The sequence below is a fragment of the Anopheles ziemanni genome, chromosome 2 (genome assembly GCF_943734765.1).
Source record: "Anopheles ziemanni chromosome 2, idAnoZiCoDA_A2_x.2, whole genome shotgun sequence".
NCBI classification, from domain to species: domain Eukaryota; kingdom Metazoa; phylum Arthropoda; class Insecta; order Diptera; family Culicidae; genus Anopheles; species Anopheles ziemanni.
The window spans coordinates 42,527,861-42,549,610 of NC_080705.1; the positions used below are offsets into that span (position 1 = coordinate 42,527,861).

The following is a 21,750-nucleotide window of genomic DNA, read 5'->3' on the forward strand; positions in this document are numbered from 1 at the left end:
AAATACTACAAAGGTTCTCCCTTGTGGGGTTTCAAAAAGAAAGGGGTCTTTGTCGCACATAAAATAGTTTTAATGTTGCACGCTATAAGAAATTACCCATTACCCTCTCTGCCTTTTACCATTTGGGTTGCATTTTCTTTGCCACACTGGGTGAGGGTTGGTGTAAATTTATGCTGTCTTAGTAAAAGTGTGTTATTAATGTAGCGTAAGTGAGGTTGATTAGTAATGTTGTTTTTTAACCCCTCAAACACTACCCACTTGTTTATGTACGTTTCGTGTGCTTAACCAATTTAAATTATGCTTAGCGTGTGCAAGAACGTTGAAGTACTGCTCGTGTTGGTACTAGCCATGGTCAAGAGAAAATACAGACATTCTTACCGTGCATTTTAAGGGGATCGTTCGGTGGGTAAGCATTTTATTCATCGCGCACCCTCTGCAATACAAAGTGCATACGGAAGAGACACAATTTGTGTTGGCCATTTGTAAGAAATTACAATAATTTAACACCTTTCGCATGTGGCGGTGGTGAAAGTAAACATGGAAACCATATTCCACTGTCCACCGGGGGAAAATAGAGAGTGTTAATGGGTTCTGATGTCCAGATAGTATCGGTTTATACTGTGGGGGAAGGTTGCATACGTTATGGGAAATATTAGGAGTGATATCGAAATGCTAAATTAACGAGAGCAATTATTACGTTTTTACCATTTGTTGAATGTTCATGTCAAGAGGAATTTTTAAAACAGACCGCCAGTTTGCATACTAACGATAGCTGGTTTCGGTACAATGCGTACGAAATCTCCTTCCTTCATACTTAGAGGTCAATGAAACAACACCCAAAGCACATCTGAGAGTGTGGTGCAGGCAAGTGGTATATTTTTACTACTCTGCACAGAAAGCCAAATGTTGTTGATTTGGTGGTGATACCAAAAATACATTCTATCTCCCAACGCTTTTACAAAATAAGTATAAGAACCATCTCCACAGTAAGAAACGTCGAAGAGTGCATCGTAAAAGTGTGAAATATTGGTCGGCCGAATCATTGCTAAATGCATTTGGATGTTGTTCCTTTTTTCTTCTCTTTCTTCGTCGCACATTTTTTATTTGGATCGGCCAATGACCGACCTGGTTGGCGTGCATGGCTGCCATGCAGCGGCGTTTATTGCCCTCGGCGAGTTGGAAGACATGAATTTACGTCGCATGAGAATCGCAACTGTGTCCGTCCGTTCGCGGGAGGATTAACTGTCGACGTTTCTCCTGGTGTGATGGGTGGTTTGGAGAAAAACGTTTAATCCTCTACGCGGCAACAAACTATGCCCACGGCACGTCTGCTTTGGATGTTCCGTGGCTCGAAATTGAAGACCTGTGTCGTATTCTTCGACCATCTGACGTATGCACGCATTAACGGTCAATTTGTTTTCGCTTGTGTTTTCGTTGTGCCGCTCTCTCCAGTCCGATTCCACATCGCCCATCTGTATGAGGTGCAGAACAAGTACAAACCAGCGAAGGAGGCATACGAGCGGCTACTGGCGAACAAGCAGCTGACGGCGTCACTGAAGGCCGACATCTACCGGCAGCTGGGATGGATGTACCACACCGTTGACATCCTCGGCGACAAGGCGCAACGGGAGCGGCTCGCGATCCACTGCCTGCAGAAGTCGATCGAGGCGGAACCACGCTCGGGACAAACACTCTACTTGCTCGGACGCTGCTTCGCCGGTATCAACAAGGTGCACGACGCCTTCATCGCCTACCGGAATTCGGTGGAAAAAAGCGAAGGCAACGCCGACACATGGTGCTCCATTGGGTAAGAGTAACGCTTCCGTCCTAGCCAGAACCTTTGTTTTACAATCGATTAACTTTTATTTCCTCCCGTTTCCAGAGTACTCTATCAGCAGCAGAATCAGCCTATGGATGCACTGCAGGCCTACATATGTGCCGTGCAGTTAGATAAGTCTCATTCTGCCGCCTGGACAAACCTGGGAATACTGTACGAAAGCTGCAACCAGCCCCGAGACGCGTACGCCTGTTTTCGCAACGCTACGATCAATCAGGATCAGCAAAAGGACCGCACAGTTAGTGCATGTGAAAAGGCATTCTTGCCAGGCAGCAATACTACCGCCACAAAGAGTGCCACCGGAAGTAGTGCGGGAGTGGCCACCGGTGGATCCTCGTCAGCGGCTACACCTACAACGCCTGGATCAACTGGAACCGGGTCTGCTACTTCAGCAACAGCAACGGGTACCGCCGCTACACCGGGTGCCAATAGTGGTGGCGCGTCGGAAAGTAACAATCTGTCATCTGGTGGATCTTCAGCGTGTGTCGAGTCGAGCAACGCAAATACGAGGGCGGCTAGCCTTACCCAACGTATTAAGTTTCTACAGCAGCATCTCGGTAACGCTCCTATGCCGAGCATAACGTCCAAGCGTCGGCAGCTACCTTCAATCGAGGAGGCCTGGAATTTGCCCATTTCCAATGAGATGAGCTCGCGACAGCAGCAATCAGCGCAGGCCCAGCAAAGGCAATTCCAAAAGGGATACGGACAGGTGAGTCTAACGATGGTAAGGAATTTCGTTCATTTTATTACTTATTGAACGGCTCTTTTTCAAATGGCCATTATTAATGTGTACCAGCTACTTCGAGCAGTTCACACTGCTCGATTTCTGCATGAAACGGAACGAGCCCCGAAATTCTCTTTTTCGTTCAGTGCTACTGATTTCACTTTTATAACGGTTGTAAGTTTGCTATTGAAAACATTAACTGGCGTACTTTTCTGTAGAAAACGTAAATATTTACACAACTCAAAAAAAATTATATTTCAGTCGATAGCTGTGCACTTAACGCCCAGAAATCGAAGAATGCATGTGTTGGCTACATTGCCTTCTGTCAGAAAAAGAGAAGTTCAGTCGTGTACTGGTGCAATCTTTATTTTCGTGGAACTGCTTGAACCCAGCACAAGGCGATGAACGTTTCATATCAGGCGATGTTATGAAATTCATCGCTCCGTTCCCCGTTTAGGAAACTGCAGGTCCACATCCGATTGAGACGATTTCGACTCGTTCATTTCGTTATCATCCTCGCAGCGGAACAGTTGCACGAGCTGCAGTGATACTGTTGAATAATTTTTCCATTCTATTTAAAAGTAAAATGTAGTAACGCACCTTTAAAACCGGTAACAAGCCTTAATAACTTTGCCTGTTACTACGAGGAAGACTGATTTGATTTAAAATATGTGAGAATTAACTTTAATAACCGCGTGGTTCTACCCGACCACGCGGTGACCAAGTGTTCGCGAGTGAGGTTAGGTCACCCCGGTGGAGGTAAGTTCAATGAACTTTCACGTATTCGTCTCGCCGTTGACCTTGGGATGGTCGGACGGGGTTTTTCTATGTAAAATGTATTATCGCACCTTCAAAACTGATACCAATCTTAAATTATGTTGGTATTGGTACGGGAAAAATTGATTTCCTTTCAAATGTGTGATAATTAACTTTAATAACCGCGTGGTTCTACATCGGCCACGCGGTACCGAAGTGTTAGGTAGTGAGGTTAGGTTTCCCCGGTGGGGCTAAGTTCAATAAGCTTTCACGTGTTCGTCTCCGTTTACCTTGGTATGAGATATTTAAAAGTAAACGCACCTTCAAAATTTCATTTCAAAGATGTGAGAATTAACTTCAACATCCGCGTGGCGACCAAGTGTTAAGTAGTGAGGTTAGGTCTTCCCGGTAAAGCTAAGTTCAATGAACTTTCACGTGTTCGTCTCGCCGTTGAATTGGGACTGGTCGAACCGGGGTTGTTGTACGCATTACGTGGCGTATCAATGCCGCATACTTTATCGATTCGTCGATATGTAAGTGTGCGGTCGCTCTCATAATGCAAGAGTAAAATGGTCAAGAGCAGTTTTCGCTAACACCACCTCCAAAATCTCATACGGTGGAGCTTAGATAGTGACTGCTTCTACATCTGCAATCCCTGAAGTCCATAACCTAACCTTCCAGTCCTATTGTGATATGTGTGGTAATCGTTATATATCTTCATTACACCTTTTCCAGGGTGCCCAGTATCATCCTGGCCAACAGCAGCAAGTTGGTAGCAACAATGGCCTTCCCAACAAGCGCTTCAAGACGGAAGATGGCGCTGCAGTCGGTGGCAGACCAGGTGCGACCGGCGGACAACCGGTTCCACAGTTCTATCTCAATCACCACCAGCTGGCGCAGCTCCAGTTCCTGCAAGCCCAAAGCAACCTTAACCCCGCGCAACAGGCTTTGCTGCAAACACTGGCCCACCAGTATCGGATGATGCAGCAACACCAACAGCAACTCCGGCTTCAACAACAGCGTATGCAGCAGCAGCAACAACAACCATTCCAGGGTCAGGGTCAACCGACAGGTGGCGTGGGATTTGTGGCTACTGGAAATAAAACGCCCCAGACTGGAGTTGTCCCCCAGACGGCCGGGTTTGTGAATGATGGGCACTTTTCACCTGCGACCGGACAGTCGCAACAAGCTGCCGGAATGCCGTATAAATCGGCTGGCGGAACGTATGCACCGTCCGGCTTCCCAGCAGCCGGAAATCAGTCGACAGGGGCGACGGCGTCTGGTGGGTTCACGCAGATTTCGTCCACATCATCCAACCCCCAGGCCGATATAGGTAAGAAAATGGTCATGTGTGCAAGAGTTAATGGTTTGTGGAAAGATCAGGGAGCGAATGCCAACATTCTCGTTGTGGGGAATTCGTTAGTAATCAGTATATTACCCTACTCCTTTTCCGTGTTTGGCAGATTGTAGTTAGCGAATAGGTTTGAAATGATTTTCTCAATAGTAACCATGTCAATGGGGACTTTAATTTTGAAGATTGTTTTTAATTTATTCGTACATGTATTTTTTTTGAGAACTAAAAAATAAAAGTTTGTTATGAGGGAAATGGGAGAAAGGAGTTTTTTTTTCATCTTATTAAATTATTCTCTTCGGATTCCTAACAGATCAAGAACTTCAAGCGTTGCTTTCGTCCAAAGACGACAAGGCTACGTTCGCAGAAACGCTGCTGAAGCAGCTCGGCTCCGAGACGATGGTGGATGTGAAAGACGGAAGCCTTCTCGAATCGACGCCCACAGACGGCAGTAGCAGCAGCAATACTACCACTTCACCGCCGGTAAAAGCAGAAGCAACCTCGACGACATTACCAACAGGAGGAGCCGCCGCTGCTGCTGCTGCTGCAAGCAAACGGCAAATTCTCGCCAAACACGATATCAAAATGGAACCTGTGATCAAGATCGAGAAGCTACCGTCGTCACCGTCCGGTTCATCTTCCGAGGGGGCTCTGAGCGAGTTTGCCGTGTCGATGACGGCGAAGGAAATCCAGCAGTTGGTGCGTAAGCAACGACAGCAGCACCATCACGGTGGCGGAACGTCCGACTCGAAGGAGGTTCCGGCCGTCTGTTCGGTGCTGGCCGCCGATGCGCCACCTCCCTGCCCACCCGATTGTCCACCAACGCGGCTCACACGGGAGCAACTACAGCCTCCGACGCCATCCGTGTTTCTGGAGAACAAAAAGGACGCATTCAGCCCGCAACTGCAGGAGTTTTGTCTCAAGCATCCGATAGCGGTCGTTCGGCAACTCGGAGCGGCACTCAAGCTCGATCTCGGTCTGTTCTCGACGAAAACGCTCGTCGAGGCAAACCCGGATCATAGCGTGGAGGTGCGGACGCAAGTTCACCAATCGCCGGACGAAAACTGGGATGGCAACAAGAGCTCGAAAGTTTGGGCGTGCATCTCACACCGGTCGCATACCACGATTGCCAAGTATGCGCAGTACCAGGCGTCCAGTTTTTCGGACAAAATAAAGGTGAGTTTTTGTGTGCCATGGTTTTGGCAGAACCCCCTAATATTATATCATCCATATGATGTTTCAAACCAATAACTTTCGTTCTACTTGAAGTTAAAACTTGAAGAGATTTTGTTTTCTGATGCTTAAAAATAAGCCATAACCAAAATAGCGGCTAAGTTTGTTCAATCTTATTAACGACCGATTTTACTGCTCTTTTTTTAATGTTAGGAGGAGCGCGATAAGCTGGCGGGTATTTCGGCTGTCTCTACCAACTCCGACTCGGACTCGAAGGACTCCATCTCGAACAGCAGTAGTGCTGGTGGGCCGGGCGGAGCCGCCGGTGCTGCAGGAAGTGGTACCGGAAGCAACGGAAAGCGGAAGAAGTGTAAAAACGGCAACAAGATGTTGCGCTTCGGAACCAACGTCGATTTATCGGACGAACGCAAGTGGAAGGCGCAGCTGCAAGAACTACAGAAACTACCACCGTTCGCGAGGGTTGTCTCGGCGGCCAACATGTTGTCGCACGTGGGTCACATGATTCTCGGCATGAACACGGTACAGTTGTACATGAAGGTTCCGGGTAGTCGAACACCCGGCCATCAGGAGAACAACAACTTTTGCTCGATTAACATCAACATCGGGCCGGGCGATTGCGAGTGGTTCGCGACACCGGATTCGTACTGGGGCGGCATACAGGCACTTTGCGAGAAGAACAACATCAACTACCTGCACGGGTCTTGGTGGCCGGCGCTGGAGGATCTTTACGCGGAGAATATCCCTGTGTACCGGTTTACCCAGCGACCGGGGGATTTGGTTTGGGTTAATGCAGGGTAGGTAATCATACGAGCCTTCGGAAATGTTATCCTTTTGCTAAATTCTTCATTGCTTTTTTGTACCTTCAATACAGATGTGTTCACTGGGTACAAGCGATCGGTTGGTGTAATAACATTGCCTGGAATGTTGGCCCGCTCACAGCCAGACAGTACCAGCTCGCTGTTGAGCGGTACGAGTGGAACAAACTCGAGAGCTACAAGAGTATCGTGCCGATGGTGCATCTGAGTTGGAATCTGGCGCGGAATATCAAGGTTTCCGACCCGAAGATGTTCGAGTCCATCAAGTAAGTTGTGCGATAGAAGTTTTCTTATGATGAATTATTCCTATGATGAATTAAACAATTCAATAACTTTCGTTCTACTGAAATATTATGTAGAGAAACTGTTACTCTGATGATTTCTTTCCTTCGAATGAATGAATCATAAACTCCTTCATCTCCCTAATTTAATGTTTTCAAATCCACTCCCCCTTCACAGAACCTGCCTAATGCAAACGATGAAGCACTGCATGCAAATCCTAGAGTACGTAAAGTCGCTACACGTCGAAGTTCGGTTTCACGGTCGTGGTAAAAACGAGGCTTCGCACTATTGCGGTCAATGTGAGGTAAGTTCGCAGCTTGTTCTAGTTGAAATAAAATTGCGTAAGAAGTAAAATGGATGTTTTGATTCAAATCGCTAATGTTTAGCCACAAAAAGGTGATATTCTGATATTATATCTTGGTATTTGAAGTAAATAATACAGAGTTGATACGAACATCGTAACAATACTCTATGCGGTATAGGCCGACTTTTTTTTTTAAATACTATCACCTTAAATTCCGCATCACAGCTGGTTTAAAGGAATGTAGCGTCATCTTCGTGACGACATCTGTGATGTTCCTTGGCCAACCAGTCCCTTTTCGGGCTGTCGTTTGATTTGGTGCCAGAATAAACCTTTTGATTTTATAGGCGTTCCTGGTCCTAATCGCTTCAGATTCGATCAGGGTGCAAGGAATCCGAACATTTCACTAAAATGCTTCCTGGGGTTCTCCTTCCCCAACTGGATGCTGAGAGAAATCATTGCCGCCATTGGTTCTAGCTTAGCATATACTTTTATTTAATATTTTTCTCCGTTTTGCAGGTGGAAGTGTTCAACATTTTGTTCATCCGCGAGCAAGAGAAGCGTCACATCGTGCACTGTATGGGGTGCGCGCGCAAACAGTCACCCACACTGCAGGGCTTCGTTTGCCTCGAGGAGTACAAACTGGCGGAGCTGATGCAGGTGTACGATGCGTTTGTGCTGCACACACCTCCCCCACCACTGCCAGCAATCGCTCCGTCAGCCTCTCCTCAGCAGAATTCGGCCGCAATTGGCTCGACGACGACGACGCAATCTTCGTCCTCGCCTTCCACATCTACTACCGGCGCCACTGCCAGCAGCCCCAATGTAGTGGTAGCAACATCGTGTTCATCATCCTCTACCAGCAGCTCCGTCGGAGCGGGGACCGTCGGTGTCCCGGTGTCCTCGGTGGCATCGTAAGCTAGTTTCCCCTCGCCCCCTTGTATTTTCGACCCCACCAAAACGTCCGTCGTGCTAGTAGCCAGCCGCTTCTTCCCCTATTGTGTGTGCCCCAAGGGCTTCTCTTGCACGGCGCGGCGGCCCTTCACGAAAGAGTTGTAAATTGTTTTACTCGGTAAGTTTAGTTGTAATTTAGTTCAAATGTACGTTTTACCGCAGAAACGATAGAATGGTGTATCCCCTGCTTATAATGATGATTGTCGGACAGTAGATGAAGAAAAGGAGATTATATAACGAAAAATGAAACGATCGGCATCTTGTTAGGATTGCTAGGAGCTCCGCGGAGCTAGCGTTTGAATAAAAACCTACGTACCCGAAAAGACTTCTTAATTGTAAAAACGTACTAGAAATTTCTTTTCATTTTCGTAAGCTCTTAAATCCACAATAAATTTATTTGTCCCTGAATGATTGTAAATAGGCGCAAAAACATGCGGCGGAAGGAGAGTCGTGATAGCTCTCGGATAATTGTAAACAAAATAACGAAGCGTTTTGATTTATCGCAATCCGCGGTATAGCGGAGCCCCAGGGGTGTGACGTTAGACACACCCCAACAGTCTTGGCGTGAATGAATGGAAAGCAAGATACTAGCCAAAATTACTACCGAATCGGTACGAAAAGTAGTAGAAAATGGGAAGAGACGCCTATTTTTTTCTAGGCATATGCTAAGCTGTATAAATTAATCAAATTGTGTTGGTCAGGTTGGCGCATCTGGCTTGTTTGTCGCGTGCTCTCACAATTTTTTTTTGTGTTTCACTGTTCAACCCTAAACTTTTTCTTGATGTGTGTACAGATTTAAGTAGATAATTTATTTAGTGTCGATTTTATGCCAATTTTAGGGAAGCTGATGCAATAGATTTCATATTTTTCGACTCTTGATTCGGTTTCTATGTATTTTTGTATTCGTCTGTACCTGCGTACAAGCGACAGAAAGGGCAAAAGTGAATAAAACGTCATACATGCAATGTCAAATGTTTCCAGCTCAACACCTCGTATGATTGCGTAGGGAGTCTTTTTTCAATGATTTTATTTGCAGTTCAACTTTGACGTGTTGTTGTATGTATGTTTTGTGTGTAGACGAGGTATACTCATTGCCTCGTTTTCGTCTGGTTAGTTGAAAATAACAAGCACAAAGATGAAATTTGTCAAAGACAAAATTTTGTTTGATCTTAATGTGGTGCGATTATCCGTTATGATAGTTTTGCATACTGTTTTTGCTTCGGCCTCGGGCGTGTGTGTCGCTGTGTAGAGGAGAATAGGTTGTCTATGATACTAGAAATTAAACCAATCGAGAAAAGCTAGCCAACCAAATAATCATAATAAACGACAAAGACACAAAGAAGCAGAAGTTTACACTAAAAGGAAGGATAAACATCTTAATTACATTATCCACCAGCCAACAATCATATTTTGTATAAAATTTGCGCAGTGCGCTACAACTCATTCAGCAAAGAATAACGATAAAACCAAATAGAAAGTTAAGGGAGATGTAAAAAAAGGATCATAATGACTCGTTTAGAAACCATTTATGGAAGGAGTGACTCATCATTTTACCACCTCAGGTGGCCACAGATTATGAAAACGCAAAACAACAAATAATTCTCAGGTTGAACAAAAATAGAAAAAGGGAAAAACAATTATAAAATTGTGTATTTATTGGTAGCGAAACAATTCAAAAGCAAACACAGTCGAACAATACTCTTTGATAGACGTCGTAGTAGAACGTACACGGAAAACAGGAGAAAACCATAGACAGTGTGTCAGTGTGTGGGTCATGTAGCTCTGTAACGCAATAGAAATGAAAAAAAGATAAGTTAACAGTTTTTGATAACTCTCTTACAACGGATACATACAATCGAGACGAAGTTACGAAGTAGCGGAGTTATTGGAAGTAGTCATACTGATCGTACATTTTTTGTCTGCTACGTACGAATAGTAAACTTACCTCATCGAAGAAATACAAGCCCGGGGGCGCAGGGTGCGTTCTTCTAGAACCAATGGTAATTGTTGGGGGAGTCGTTACGCGAGTTGCGTCTTTTTTTGCTTTCTATCACCGAATCTCAACGGTGGAACATTGAGGGAGTCAGAGCGAAAGAGTGCCACTTTTTGTATGAATGTGACCAGTGCCTATCGACCAGCGCGCTCTGTCGTCCCTCCGCTCCTGTGTTGCTTCTGGTTTTAGTTTCCCTCCTAAAATTAACCGATGCAACCGTTGGTCGCTTCGTGTGCAGACGACAGATACCAGAGTCCGTCCGGTGGTACACTTTAAAAATGTAGTAAACTAATTTTGACCGATATTGTGAACAAAATCGTTTAGATAACGATTGTCCAATGTTAGTTTTCCCTGTCATTTCAGTGCATTAATGAACGAACTATTAACGATCACTGACAATCTGTTAGTCTTAGCCGATTGCGTTCGCTTTACCGGTAAAATTTAGTTTCAAGTTTTTGATAGCCGTTCAGCTTTACGTTTTAAGCAACCACCCGGCACGAACGTTTTTGCTTCATTCGTTGTAAAAGAGAATGAAATTTATATGATTTGTATAATTGAGTCGTGCTTATGTTTTCGAGGTATTTTCGGGTTACTGATCTCAAAATGGCAAAATTATTTTATTCAAACTGGACCCTTCTCCTCAGCAAACCAACGATGTAGGAAAGTAGGAATAGCTTTATTTTCCAAACGGAGGACAGGAAGACGACGGAATTGGCCGTCTGCAACCCCAATAGTCTTTCATGTGTGTATAGGTTTATCATTTCGTTACGGATGAGTAAAACTAATCAGGATGAAAGAGACGAAGAAAGGAGAAGGCGGTTGGCATATGCACGTTTAACAAATATATGAATATAACACTCAGAAAACTAAGCAGGAGGAAGCTAAGGATAACAACATGCTCTAATCTTTGGGTGCTAAATACTATCTACTACCCAAGATCTACGTTGGGTTTTGTGGATGGTTTAGTTGTAGTATTTTGAATAACCAACCAACCTTGCTTGCTTGGGTTTACTTTGTGTTTAATGTGTTTTTCTTCTGTGACGTCTTTTCGAAAGTTTACCGAATCGTGCTAGAACCGGATAATGAAGGAACAGCTTATGTATGTAAAATATCATAGAACACATCTAGACCACGAGTATAATTGTACATTTTTTTGAAACTACGTGTGAAAAGAGCTATATTTTGTGTGGTCAAAAATATCGTCGACCGGTTCGAAGGATTTTGGTTTGGCCACACATATTCTCCCGTAATGCATGCAAGTATCACAATACTACTATTAGCATTATCGTTAATTGAGTATCGATTAAAACATAATTCTAAACATAGTAGTTGTTTCCCCTGTCTTACGAAAAAAAGTACGAGAGTAAACAAATATAGGAGTAATACGAATAAGAAGCTAAACAGCGTAAGAAAAGCAATCACGTGGATACGTGGAAAAGCACTTAAAATAAAAAAAAACAGTAAAGATTAAAGTAAAGTCGAACTTTTACCGTTGATTTTTGGAATGTATGCTCAGTATTGGTCGTTGGCACGTAAATCCATCACCACCAACCCCACCGTACTCTCGCGAGATTATTAGTCCGGACGGAAAATTCAAATTCAGAAAAGCCTAGTTTTTATGCCGACCAAAAAAAAAAAAAACTCATAGTAATAGTGATGGCCACGCGTCAACAACCCGCAATAGCAACTGTGTGCATCATTCGCCGAACAGCAGGGGATGCGTAGATATTCAGTTTCTTTTACTTCTAGCACAACGCAGTCATCATATGTGCAAGAAGAGACCCGCTCCGTAAGTGACCACATCTATCCAATTGGCGGTTGGTGAGAATGTAGAACCGAATCATAATGAACATTAATGACTGAACCGAACGGGGAGACGGTAGAGAAAGGAAGTTAGGCGAGTGTTCACACCAAATATGCATTTTTGTCTCGTCCGATCGTTTCTAACGTCTCGAGTGGTAGTTGTTGCCGAAAAACGAACTGACACCACTACTGGAAGGATGGAAAAACACATCGTTCCTGTCGGTTCGTGTTTCATCATCATCCCCCCTTTTCCGTTCCGCTGACGAAACTCTTCGTCCGCCGGAGATTTATTGATGGGATGGATGGAAAATTTACGATGGTCAAACACACAGCAGCAAACTACCAGTGTGTGTGTGTTGACACCACCATCCGCCTATGCTTCAGATAATATCATCACCAACCCCCTATTCAGCTGCTACCATCAAATACCACTTCTAGCTCAACAGTTTGCTGAGCGAGATCAACGGAAGACTCTTCACATTTGTGTATCGTTTTGTGTTACATTATTTTTGGTTAACAAAGCAATCCCTTTGGAACTGAAGTCGAACAATGATAAAACATAACATTTTCGTCAAATTTCTCAAGCCAAACCGAGAAGAAGCGAAACAAAATGGGTGTGAATGGAGCGAAAAGAAAAATAAATTCAAAATTGTTCATCAAGCATCACAAAAAATCAATCATCTTCACAGACGACGAACCCGTTTAAAAATTGTTTCACCTACAAAACTACTCAAAACTGTTTTACTTTATACAATACTCGAAGTGGAAGCGAGAATCGAAAGAGCGACACAGTAAAAGACGCCTTATGTAGAAAGCGAAGAATCTAGAACGGTTCCCTTCGATCAGCAACAGGAATGATGATGGTTTGTCTTCTTAAACAAAATCGTTTGAAGCGCCAGTGGCAGCTTTTCCAATTGTAGTATACATCTTGGCGGTGACAACTGAGCGTTTTTCCCGTTCGTTCGCTGATACGCGGCGTGCGCAATGTGTTTTGTGCAATTGGGGTTTCAAAACATCATAATACCAATCGAGCTAATTGATTTAATTGACAAAATGTAAGTTTAATTTAAACGACGCCACACGTTAGCTGTGAGCATGCGCATGTAAATTATAAAAGAAACGGAATGAAAAAGAGATGAAAAATTACACAATCCACTAAATTGCATAATATATACATATATACATATATGGATGGAACGAACCAGTCGATCACTGCCAATTTTGTTCCGGGACGCACGCGAACTGTGATGGCCGTCCACCCGCCACCGCTTCCGGATCCTCGCCGGGAGCGTCCTTCCGTCCTTCCTGGGGGCCAAAGTAAGGTGATGTGGTAATGGTGGTGGGAGTAGCTGGAAGTGGCAACCACCTAGTTCCCGTGCGTCGTACGGTCGAAAAGTAATCAATCGTGTATGAACGAGATAAACGATAATGACAACGTATAGGAAGTTAATGCGTGAGTGAGAAAATGTTGAATAAAGGGAGACATTGTATAGGAAAAACAAAGAAAATTGTAAGGAAATATGTTTTTTTGTCTTATCACAAGCCACGGCATCGTTGGAGGGGAGCAAAGCATGAATGAAGTGGGCGAATGTGTTCGTATGTATGTGTGTTTGGGTTAGGCAATGGAATGTGTCCGGAACTAGAATGGATTTCTCTGAATGATTCGTGTACAGTTGTGTCTAATGGGAGTATTTAACAGAATAGAGGACGAAAAGAGAAAGCTTAGGAAAAGATCATGTCGTGATCGGGGCAAGCATGGTAAAAATAATTACGAATGAGCTAGTAAGTGTATAAAGTAAAACAATTCTATTCATCTTATCGGTGCACTATTGATACTTCTCCCTGCAATTACTCTACTAAATTAATTTTCATCAGAGGGGGCAATCAATTGTAGAATCCTTCCTTATCGTTGGAAGAAGTATACTCGGTGCTCCCATGGAGGCGCCCAGTACTTACTTCTTCCTTATCGCGAAATCGAAGTCTATGCTAAATTGATTTTCCATCATCATCATCAGATCCGGCAGCCATAGCCATAGCAAACGATAAGCATAAACTAACACTGAAACTAATTGATTACCACATTGGCAACCAACACCAGTAGCTTTCTCGTTCGTTCACCGTGTGGGAAAATGAGCGAAAACAAAAACACATGTCTTTCAAGATGGAATGTTATGAGTAAATTCGTCAGACGGAGACGCGGGATGAATGTGGAAGGAAGAAAATAAAGCATTGAAGCTCTTCACTACCACCCATCAGAGTTCGCTCATCGGCGTAATTTAAGAGTTTAACTTTTCGATTGATGGTTTTGCAAATTTCGTCCTTTGGTTAATGCTTACATTTTTCTTTCCTAAATGTTGGTACCGATCTTTACCTTTCTTTACCGTTCAACATTAGGTTTAAGTAGCAAAATTTTCTCATAAAACTCCATTTAGATGTTTTTTTTTATATAAAGGGATACATTTTTGAACGAACAAATAGACAAAAATACCTCAAAATACAGAAACGGAGCGGATTACGCAGTAAAGCTACCAGACTTTCCGGAGGCGCAGGATTTGTTTGTTTATTGGTTTGTTTTGGTCGAACCGGTGTGTTGTACAGTTTCTTGTAGAACGTTGAAAAGCACACAAGAGTATTCTTATGATCTCCGGTCAGGTCAACAGGGGAGGAGTAGCAGGTAGTGTTAGTCCACCTTACGAATGCTGAAATGAAACTTTAACTAATGAAAATAGAGAACAAATAATCAAAGTTGTGAAAATTGCAAATCAATTATTTGATAAGTCTATCTTTTTCCGTGTCCTACAAGGTACTGTTCGGCAGAGACAGACATACATTAACCGATTCACTCGATAGTTGAGCGTGATGTTAAGCACAAAGGGAAAAAATCGGTAATGAAAAAAATAAACAAAAGTGGTGAATGAGCGAGAGAAACACAGGAAAAAGGAAGAAAAAAGAAGATATAGAGATATACAGCTGGATACAAACGATATATTTAATATTTATATCAAGCGTAACGCATGTAGTAATAGAAGAAGAAAACAAATTAAACAAACACAGAGATCAGTTATGTCGAAATTAACCATTTTTAAGACTCGAACTTATAAGTACTGTAGTATCGGTAGATCGAAGAAAACTCGTATGTCCCCTTTCTGCGGGGCAAAGAGCGTAGATTTTCATAGAGCACATCAATTTGAAAATTAAAATAAAAAGAAAAACGAAAACAAGTAAACATAACCAGACAAGTTTCACGTCGATATATTTTTTATCGAAACAAGGTAAACAAACAAAATAAAACATTGCAACCTCATCCATAAGTGTGCACAATTGTGGCTGCTAGCCAGCACTCTTGTACGGTGTATCAGGCAAAAGCTAAGCGTATCTTAATAACATTAAAAGAAACAAACTCAAATTACAATAAGCCCAAACGAGACTTTTTTGCTATACAATTTCACACATTAGAGGGGCCCAGATCCAGATCACGAACATAAACCGCGACACTCGGTGATCCCAAGGTAGAACGGTAAAGCACGCTGGGCGGAAGTAAATTCTGCACAGTCCAATGAAAGGATAGCGTGGACAGACGGAACAGAGCTTCTCCGTGGAAAACACCACCGAAACACACATATACACACACACACACGCACAGAGAAACGTTTGCAAAATGAACATAACCACACACACGAAGACACATTGACATGCATACAACAACCGTATCTAATCGTCCTGATGAAGGAAACAAGTTTAAATTAAAAAGAAAAAAAAAATAAGCGCAAAGAAACCGTTTACCAACAATCGAAGGTTTGTTTTTCAATTCGAGAGAATCGTCGAAGAGTTGTTTCAGCCCGATCATTCGACGACACTGAAAATAGTTTTGTTCCGCCTTATTTCAAATGTATGACGCTTTTTCCTTTGCTGAAAGGTATGAAGTTTTCTTTTTCGCGAAGAAAGATAAACAAAATTACATAAAGGAGAAATACTTGAACGTAAAGCGAAGGTAACGAAGAGAGAGATTGACAGTGAGAGTGTTTTAGTCTAAGTTTAAACTAATTCGAACAGCACATTAGCGCCAAAAGGCAGATGGCGAAATTGTTTTTGTTTATTCGAAAACATTTTTCTGTCGACTATGTTTTGAAAATTCTACAATAAAAAAAGCCACAAAGCTAAACAAACGACATCGGCAATATGTATGTATAATATATCTTTAAAATTGTACGTATAAGTGAACATTCGTTCGTCGGATGGTGCAGAAGAAAGTGTATAAAAAACCCCTTATTCTTTGAGAAGAGAAATAAGAATACTTTAAAAAACATTACATCTCTTTGGACATTATTTTATTTATTTGAATTGGGTTAAGATATGTGGAAAGAAATGTGATCGTAATTTAGTAAATTATTCCTTTGGCCGTATCATAGGAATTTGGTACGGGTTGAATATGTACTTGACCGTGTCCAACGAGTTCTTGTTCCGACAGTAGCGATAGTTGATGGCTGCGATGTCTGACGGACTGAGGGTTGTATTTCCAAAGTCGTCTTTATCATACGGTTGCTTTGGAAGAGGAACGTTACGCGTTCAGGGATAAATGGTAAAAAAATAACGGATAGTCTGCTTACCAAATTCTCCATCACCGGATATTTTCGGTTCTGTGCTCCTGCGTACCGGCTGTAGTGCATAATGCTTCCGTAATCGTACGAGATGTTGTACGTCTCGACGTTTGTCTCACGCTTGCCAAAGTTGACGTTAAAGAACGTGTCCGCTGTAAAAATCAGGTGCAAACGATGAACCAACACCTCTTGATTCACTGGCTCTTTTCTTACTCTGAAACTCCGGCTTAAAGGCGTCCCGGTTGATGCGGATATAGTCGTCCCGATCCGGTCGGCTCATCTCATGCAAGAAGCCCAAAATGTGCATCAGCTCGTGGATCGGTGTACCGCGGGTCAGGCAGGCAGGGGCCTGCAGGTTCATCCTGTTCTTCGAGTTGTCCAACTGGCGCCCCAGCGAGGAGTGGCAGCCGGACGGGCGGTTTATGATCGTCACGAAATACTCCGCCCTCGGGTTCGGTACGAACCGAACACACGTATTGACGTGGAAGACCTGCATCGCTCGTTCGATCGTGAGCATCTCACTTGGCGCTGGAGGGAAACGTTCGCAATATAGCGGATTCTACTTACGATGGCAAGCGTGTGGAATACTCACTGAAATTACCCCTTACGAACCCATATGGTACGACCGCGTTAGGCCAAAGCGAGTAGGTCTGATACTCGGCGAGCGACAGCCGATCCTCACCGGATGGCGCAGGAAGCATAATGTCTCCCTCGTAGTAATGGCCGTAGCCAAGCTCGTGGGCCGGCGGTTGATCTGTTGCGTTGCTGTCATAGTGTTGAACTATCTTTCCTGCGATTGTAATCGTGAAGATCAATTAAAACCAGCTATCAAAAATTGTCCCAGAAAAACAGGGGTATCGAATAAAATCAACCTTTTGGGCAGTGTTACTGAAATAGTAAAATATTGCAGCTAAGGGCAGAATAATGTACGGATTTGTCAATCTGAATTGTGATCGACTTTAGACTTATATCAATTTCAAGTTCCATTGCATTATCTGGGTAGAGAGAGAGAGAGCGAGAGAGGGTCTGTATAATCATGTGTACACATTGTCGCGTAATACCCTCGTAATACCCATCATCACGTAATATCCTTTTTTGCGTATAACATCCCCGATACTTTGGATTCATTTTACAAAAGACTAATTCAATACTATTCTTCTTTTCGAAAATTTGCTTATATAACAATAGTTTTGTGAATAAACCAAAAGCTGATACTGGATGGTTTTTCTCTGATTGAAAAATTTATCCCTTCATTTTAGATGCTCATCGTCACTTTCATCATCATTAACAACTGTCATATTTGGTTAATGTCGAGTTTGTAATTTAAAAAAATTCTATTTAAGTAATTTTTTAAAGTAATTTTTTAATCGTTTTAAATTGTTTCGATCCTTTTCGCTTTCGTCCCAGTGCTGGATAAGTTTATTTTAATAAATTAACTGCTTAGTTAATTTAAAAAAAATAACCACCTAATTAATTGAAAACATTCAACTTACGAGAGTTCCGAGTTAATAAGTCAAACCTAGCGGTAAACTGGTTTTGTTAGTTTAATACCACCCCTGGTTCTTGATGCGTTCATTGTAGATTAAGAAACAAAATTCAGCTTTGTACCAGAAGTAGAACACAAATTCACAACAGAGCATTGTGCAAAACACTAGATAGGACAGGTGAGAAAAGAACATGTAAACTTGTTGATAAATCCTAGGCTGATCATACAATTAACGATTCTTAGACATTCAATTTCTATTTCCAAGTTTCCAGATTTCTTTGAAATGTTGCTACAATGGTAAGCTTTTAAAACCAAAACGATATGTTTATAACAAAATAACGTTTTGTTCGTTAAATTCCTTTTCAGTCATTCACGTGGACAACGAAAAGTAGTGATACTTGCAACACGCCAAAAAAGTTAATAGGTGTAGATAAACAAACGTTAAAAATATGAAAATTGTGAATAAATATAATTTTATCATATTTAACAAGCAAGCTGGATTGACCTCTTTCGCGTACGATGCCAGTAAAAACCTGAAACTCTCTCGTGTTAAATCTCCGTTTTGCAATCATAACTTTAGGCCCATTACTGGTTCTTGGAAACCATTTATCACAGTTGATGCTGTCCGGCAGTCTATCTGCTTACCTAGCTCATAGCTGTCCGTATGATATAACTGCCCCAAACAGCGTTTTTCACCGACGATCAGCACTAGACCGACGATGGCCACTAGTTGCAGTGTCCCTATGGAAGCACACTGTCGCATGCTACAAACTTTTCCTTGTGGGAAATAACTTTTCTGTCCACTGTTGGGACTGGTTATTTATATGGTTTTATCTTTAGAAATGTGGGGTTTGGGGGGTGTCCTCATGCAAACGGGGACAGCGGGTTTAAGATACCAAAATGATTACGGTGGTTTGATCAGGGCTGTCGAAGGTGGAAGAATGGTTTCGATGTTCGTATCATTTATTGTTCTGTACGTGAATAGATTAAAAAAAAGTAAAGCTTTACAGGATTTTTCCAAACGCTTTTTATAGTTTTAACGTTTTTATGTAATTTATTTTCGTACGTTTGACACTTCTGACCTTTTGGCAAGCTAAATACGCCACTCGTTCGTTCGGCCTACCTTTTTTGCCAGCCGGTAGCGGGGAAAATTAATGCATATTGATTTTCGAATTAGAACGACGGAAAGGTGGTATTTTCAATTAATTTGCCTATCAACATTATCGGTAGAAATAGGTTGGATAGGAAAGGTTTTCTTCCAAACGCATACCTGCACCGGAAGTTGTATGCATTTTGCTACCGTAGCTGCACAATGCCGGCAGCGCCTGTGTGTTTCGTCTAAATGAAAGAGCTGAACGTTGGAAGAGGGTTGGACACGGGATAGAACGGTCGCTGGGACGCAATGGATTGACTGATTGCATTTCGGCAGTAGCGTGAGTTAACTGCATCGATGTCCGACTGGCTGAGCGTATGGTGACCAAAGTCCGGTTCGCTGTATGGTTTCTGGACAAAAATGCAGAATGGTTGAAGTCAGTTGCAAGTAAAGCACTTTTGGTGATTGACATTTACTTTGTTCATCAGTATCGGATACCGGCGATCTCGGGCACCTGCATAGCGCGTGTAGTGCATGATGCTACCGTAGTTGTACGGGATATGGTATGTTTCGACGTTCCGCTCAAACTTGGCAAAGTTCGTGTTGTAGAACGCATTCGCTGGTGAAGTAAAAAAAGAAACTTGTCATACAAACAAAGTTCAAGGGTTGCTTCTTGACGCTGTCTTACTTTGATACTCCGGCTTGAGCGCGCTCCGGTTGACGTAGACGTACTCGTCCCGGTCCGGTCGGCTCACCTCGTGCAGGAAGCCGAGCACGTGCATCAACTCGTGGATCGGAGTTCCGCGGGTTAGACAGGCAGGTGTTTGCAGATTCATCACATTCTGGCCGTTGTCCAACTGCCTGCCGACGGAGGCGTAGCAGCCCGCATTGTTGCTCGTAATCCGCACGTAGTGCTGAGACTGTGGAGTCCTCGGCATAAACCGCACACAGGTTCTCGTGTGGAACACATTCATCGCCTCCTGAATCGTGCGGATCTCGTGCGGTTCTTGGGTTGGGCGGTTGAGATAACGGATCAATTCTAGGCTTCCTTTTGGTATGACCCTCCTTTGGCGTACTTACTGAATGATTTCGATGATATAAGGTACGGCACGATCGCGTTTGGCCAGCGGGAGGATGTTTGCTCCTCGGACAGCGACAGCCGGTTCTGGCTTCGGGGCGCTGGTAGCATGATGTCCCCTTGGTAGTAGTAGCCGAAACCGAGCTCGTGCGCCGGCTGCTGGTAGAACCGGCTGTCATACTCCTGCACCAGACGACCTACGACGCACGAAAAAGTAGCGCAGAACAATTTGTCTATCAATCTTCGCAAGCACCGATCAATTGGCACGACCACCATCACCTGGAGCACTTTTCAAACGCTGTTAGCGATCACCTAGAACTTGCTATTTGTCTTACAAAACGCACTTGTCGGTATTAAAGAAAGGGTCTAGGGTTCTTTCTCATCTCGCACACACACACACACACACACACGCACACGCTACTTACCAACTTCGGCGCTTTCCGACCGATACGTCTGCCCCGAGCAATGTTTGACACTACTGGCCACTAAACCGAACGTTACTAGCGTTCTTAGTGCGAAGACAGGTAACGCAGCCGCCATGTTGGATCCCTGGGCACACGAGACACGATCCGACCGACCGTCGTTTGATGGCGTTTGGTGACGATTGGCGCGTCGATTCGCGAGCCGTGAGATATTTATATTTGCCCCACTCTGACGATTTCGGCTGCCCAACGGTGGGCGCATATGGACGGACATAATTGTGACACGAGGCTACCGAGGTGCAAAAATCGATCAAAACCCCGATCGTGTAAGGTGGCCATGCCGTACGGGAAGGCTTATTTCGATAGGGTTCATTAACAGGGGGAGAGGCATACACGATCAATTTCAACCTAAATCCAGACTGAAAGTACTACTGCGGAGGGTGTGGGAAACACAGTACTGACCGAAAACATGGACCTGAAAACAATTCTCGATCGTTAGAAGATGAAAAATATTGTTAAACAATACAATTAGGTTCTTAGCTAATTCAAAAAGTTTTTTAAAAATGGTATTTTGGTCTTTTGACTCACATTTTATGACATGACTTCGGCGACACTTGTGGCTATTTTCCATTACCTACTGTAGTGCCTATCATAACAAAATCAAACTAAAAGAAAGCATTGTGACATATATTTTACGCCTCGACGTATGCCAATATCCCTCTCCTCGATCGTGGAAAGATATTAAAGGGCCTCGGGGAGGCCCTACGGAAGCTAATGGAGCAATTATGCCACCATGAATTGAGGAAACGCTAACGACTTCACAGTGTCCCGTTCCCAAGCCGTCCGTCTAATTCCACTCTAATTGTGTCGTGTGCAAGTGCAACAAGAAATAGAAACAAAAAGTGTTTTGCGCTTATTAACCCTCACCTAAGGGACTAGATTTTAATTGACCAACTAACGTGTGACTGCTCTACATAATTTGACCGAATTGTACCAAACACCGAACCCAATGAATCAAACTCCGGCCATGGCTTGATCTTGAAAGGAGGATAAACGTACGTCG

The 21,750-nt window shown here is 43.4% G+C and overlaps 3 protein-coding genes across 3 annotated transcripts in view; 1 reads left to right on the plus strand and 2 right to left on the minus strand.

Annotated features, from left to right (window-relative positions):
- The window catches only part of LOC131282133 (histone demethylase UTY), a 73,331-nt gene extending 64,597 nt beyond the window's left edge, over nt 1-8,734 (plus strand). Inside the window, exons 4-11 of the mRNA XM_058311531.1 lie at nt 1,453-1,807; nt 1,883-2,546; nt 4,053-4,650; nt 4,988-5,844; nt 6,055-6,656; nt 6,734-6,943; nt 7,137-7,263; nt 7,780-8,734. Of these exons, the coding sequence (XP_058167514.1) occupies nt 1,453-1,807; nt 1,883-2,546; nt 4,053-4,650; nt 4,988-5,844; nt 6,055-6,656; nt 6,734-6,943; nt 7,137-7,263; nt 7,780-8,178 (3,812 nt within the window). The 3' untranslated portion in view covers nt 8,179-8,734. The remainder of the gene's footprint in view (nt 1-1,452; nt 1,808-1,882; nt 2,547-4,052; nt 4,651-4,987; nt 5,845-6,054; nt 6,657-6,733; nt 6,944-7,136; nt 7,264-7,779) is intronic.
- Nucleotides 8,735-16,396: 7,662 nt separating this feature from the next.
- On the minus strand, nt 16,397-18,857 carry LOC131293605 (hatching enzyme 1.2-like). The gene is made up of 5 exons (XM_058321683.1): nt 18,740-18,857; nt 17,201-17,398; nt 16,822-17,136; nt 16,618-16,760; nt 16,397-16,552 (listed from the first exon to the last, which is right to left on the minus strand). The coding sequence occupies exons 1-5, from the start codon at nt 18,855-18,857 to the stop codon at nt 16,397-16,399; spliced, it is 930 nt and encodes a 309-aa protein (XP_058177666.1).
- Nucleotides 18,858-19,432: 575 nt separating this feature from the next.
- On the minus strand, nt 19,433-20,805 carry LOC131293606 (hatching enzyme 1.2-like). Its single transcript, XM_058321685.1, has 5 exons — nt 20,691-20,805; nt 20,268-20,462; nt 19,876-20,193; nt 19,664-19,806; nt 19,433-19,597 (listed from the first exon to the last, which is right to left on the minus strand). Exons 1-5 carry the CDS (start codon nt 20,803-20,805, stop codon nt 19,433-19,435), a joined length of 936 nt encoding a protein of 311 aa, XP_058177668.1.
- Nucleotides 20,806-21,750: the final 945 nt, after the last annotated feature.

Coding starts and splice junctions, on each gene's coding strand:
- LOC131293605 (XM_058321683.1), bottom strand. CDS start 18,857: ATGCGACAGTGTGCTTCCATAGGGACACTGCAACTAGTGGCCATCGTC. Junction 17,137..17,200: donor GTTCGTAAGGGGTAATTTCA/GTGAGTATTCCA, acceptor GTTTCCCTCCAG/CGCCAAGTGAGATGCTCACG. Junction 16,761..16,821: donor CTTTAAGCCGGAGTTTCAGA/GTAAGAAAAGAG, acceptor TGATTTTTACAG/CGGACACGTTCTTTAACGTC.
- LOC131293606 (XM_058321685.1), bottom strand. CDS start 20,805: ATGGCGGCTGCGTTACCTGTCTTCGCACTAAGAACGCTAGTAACGTTC. Junction 20,463..20,690: donor GTCGGAAAGCGCCGAAGTTG/GTAAGTAGCGTG, acceptor CGTGCGTCGTAG/GTCGTCTGGTGCAGGAGTAT. Junction 19,598..19,663: donor ATCCGATACTGATGAACAAA/GTAAATGTCAAT, acceptor ATTTTTGTCCAG/AAACCATACAGCGAACCGGA.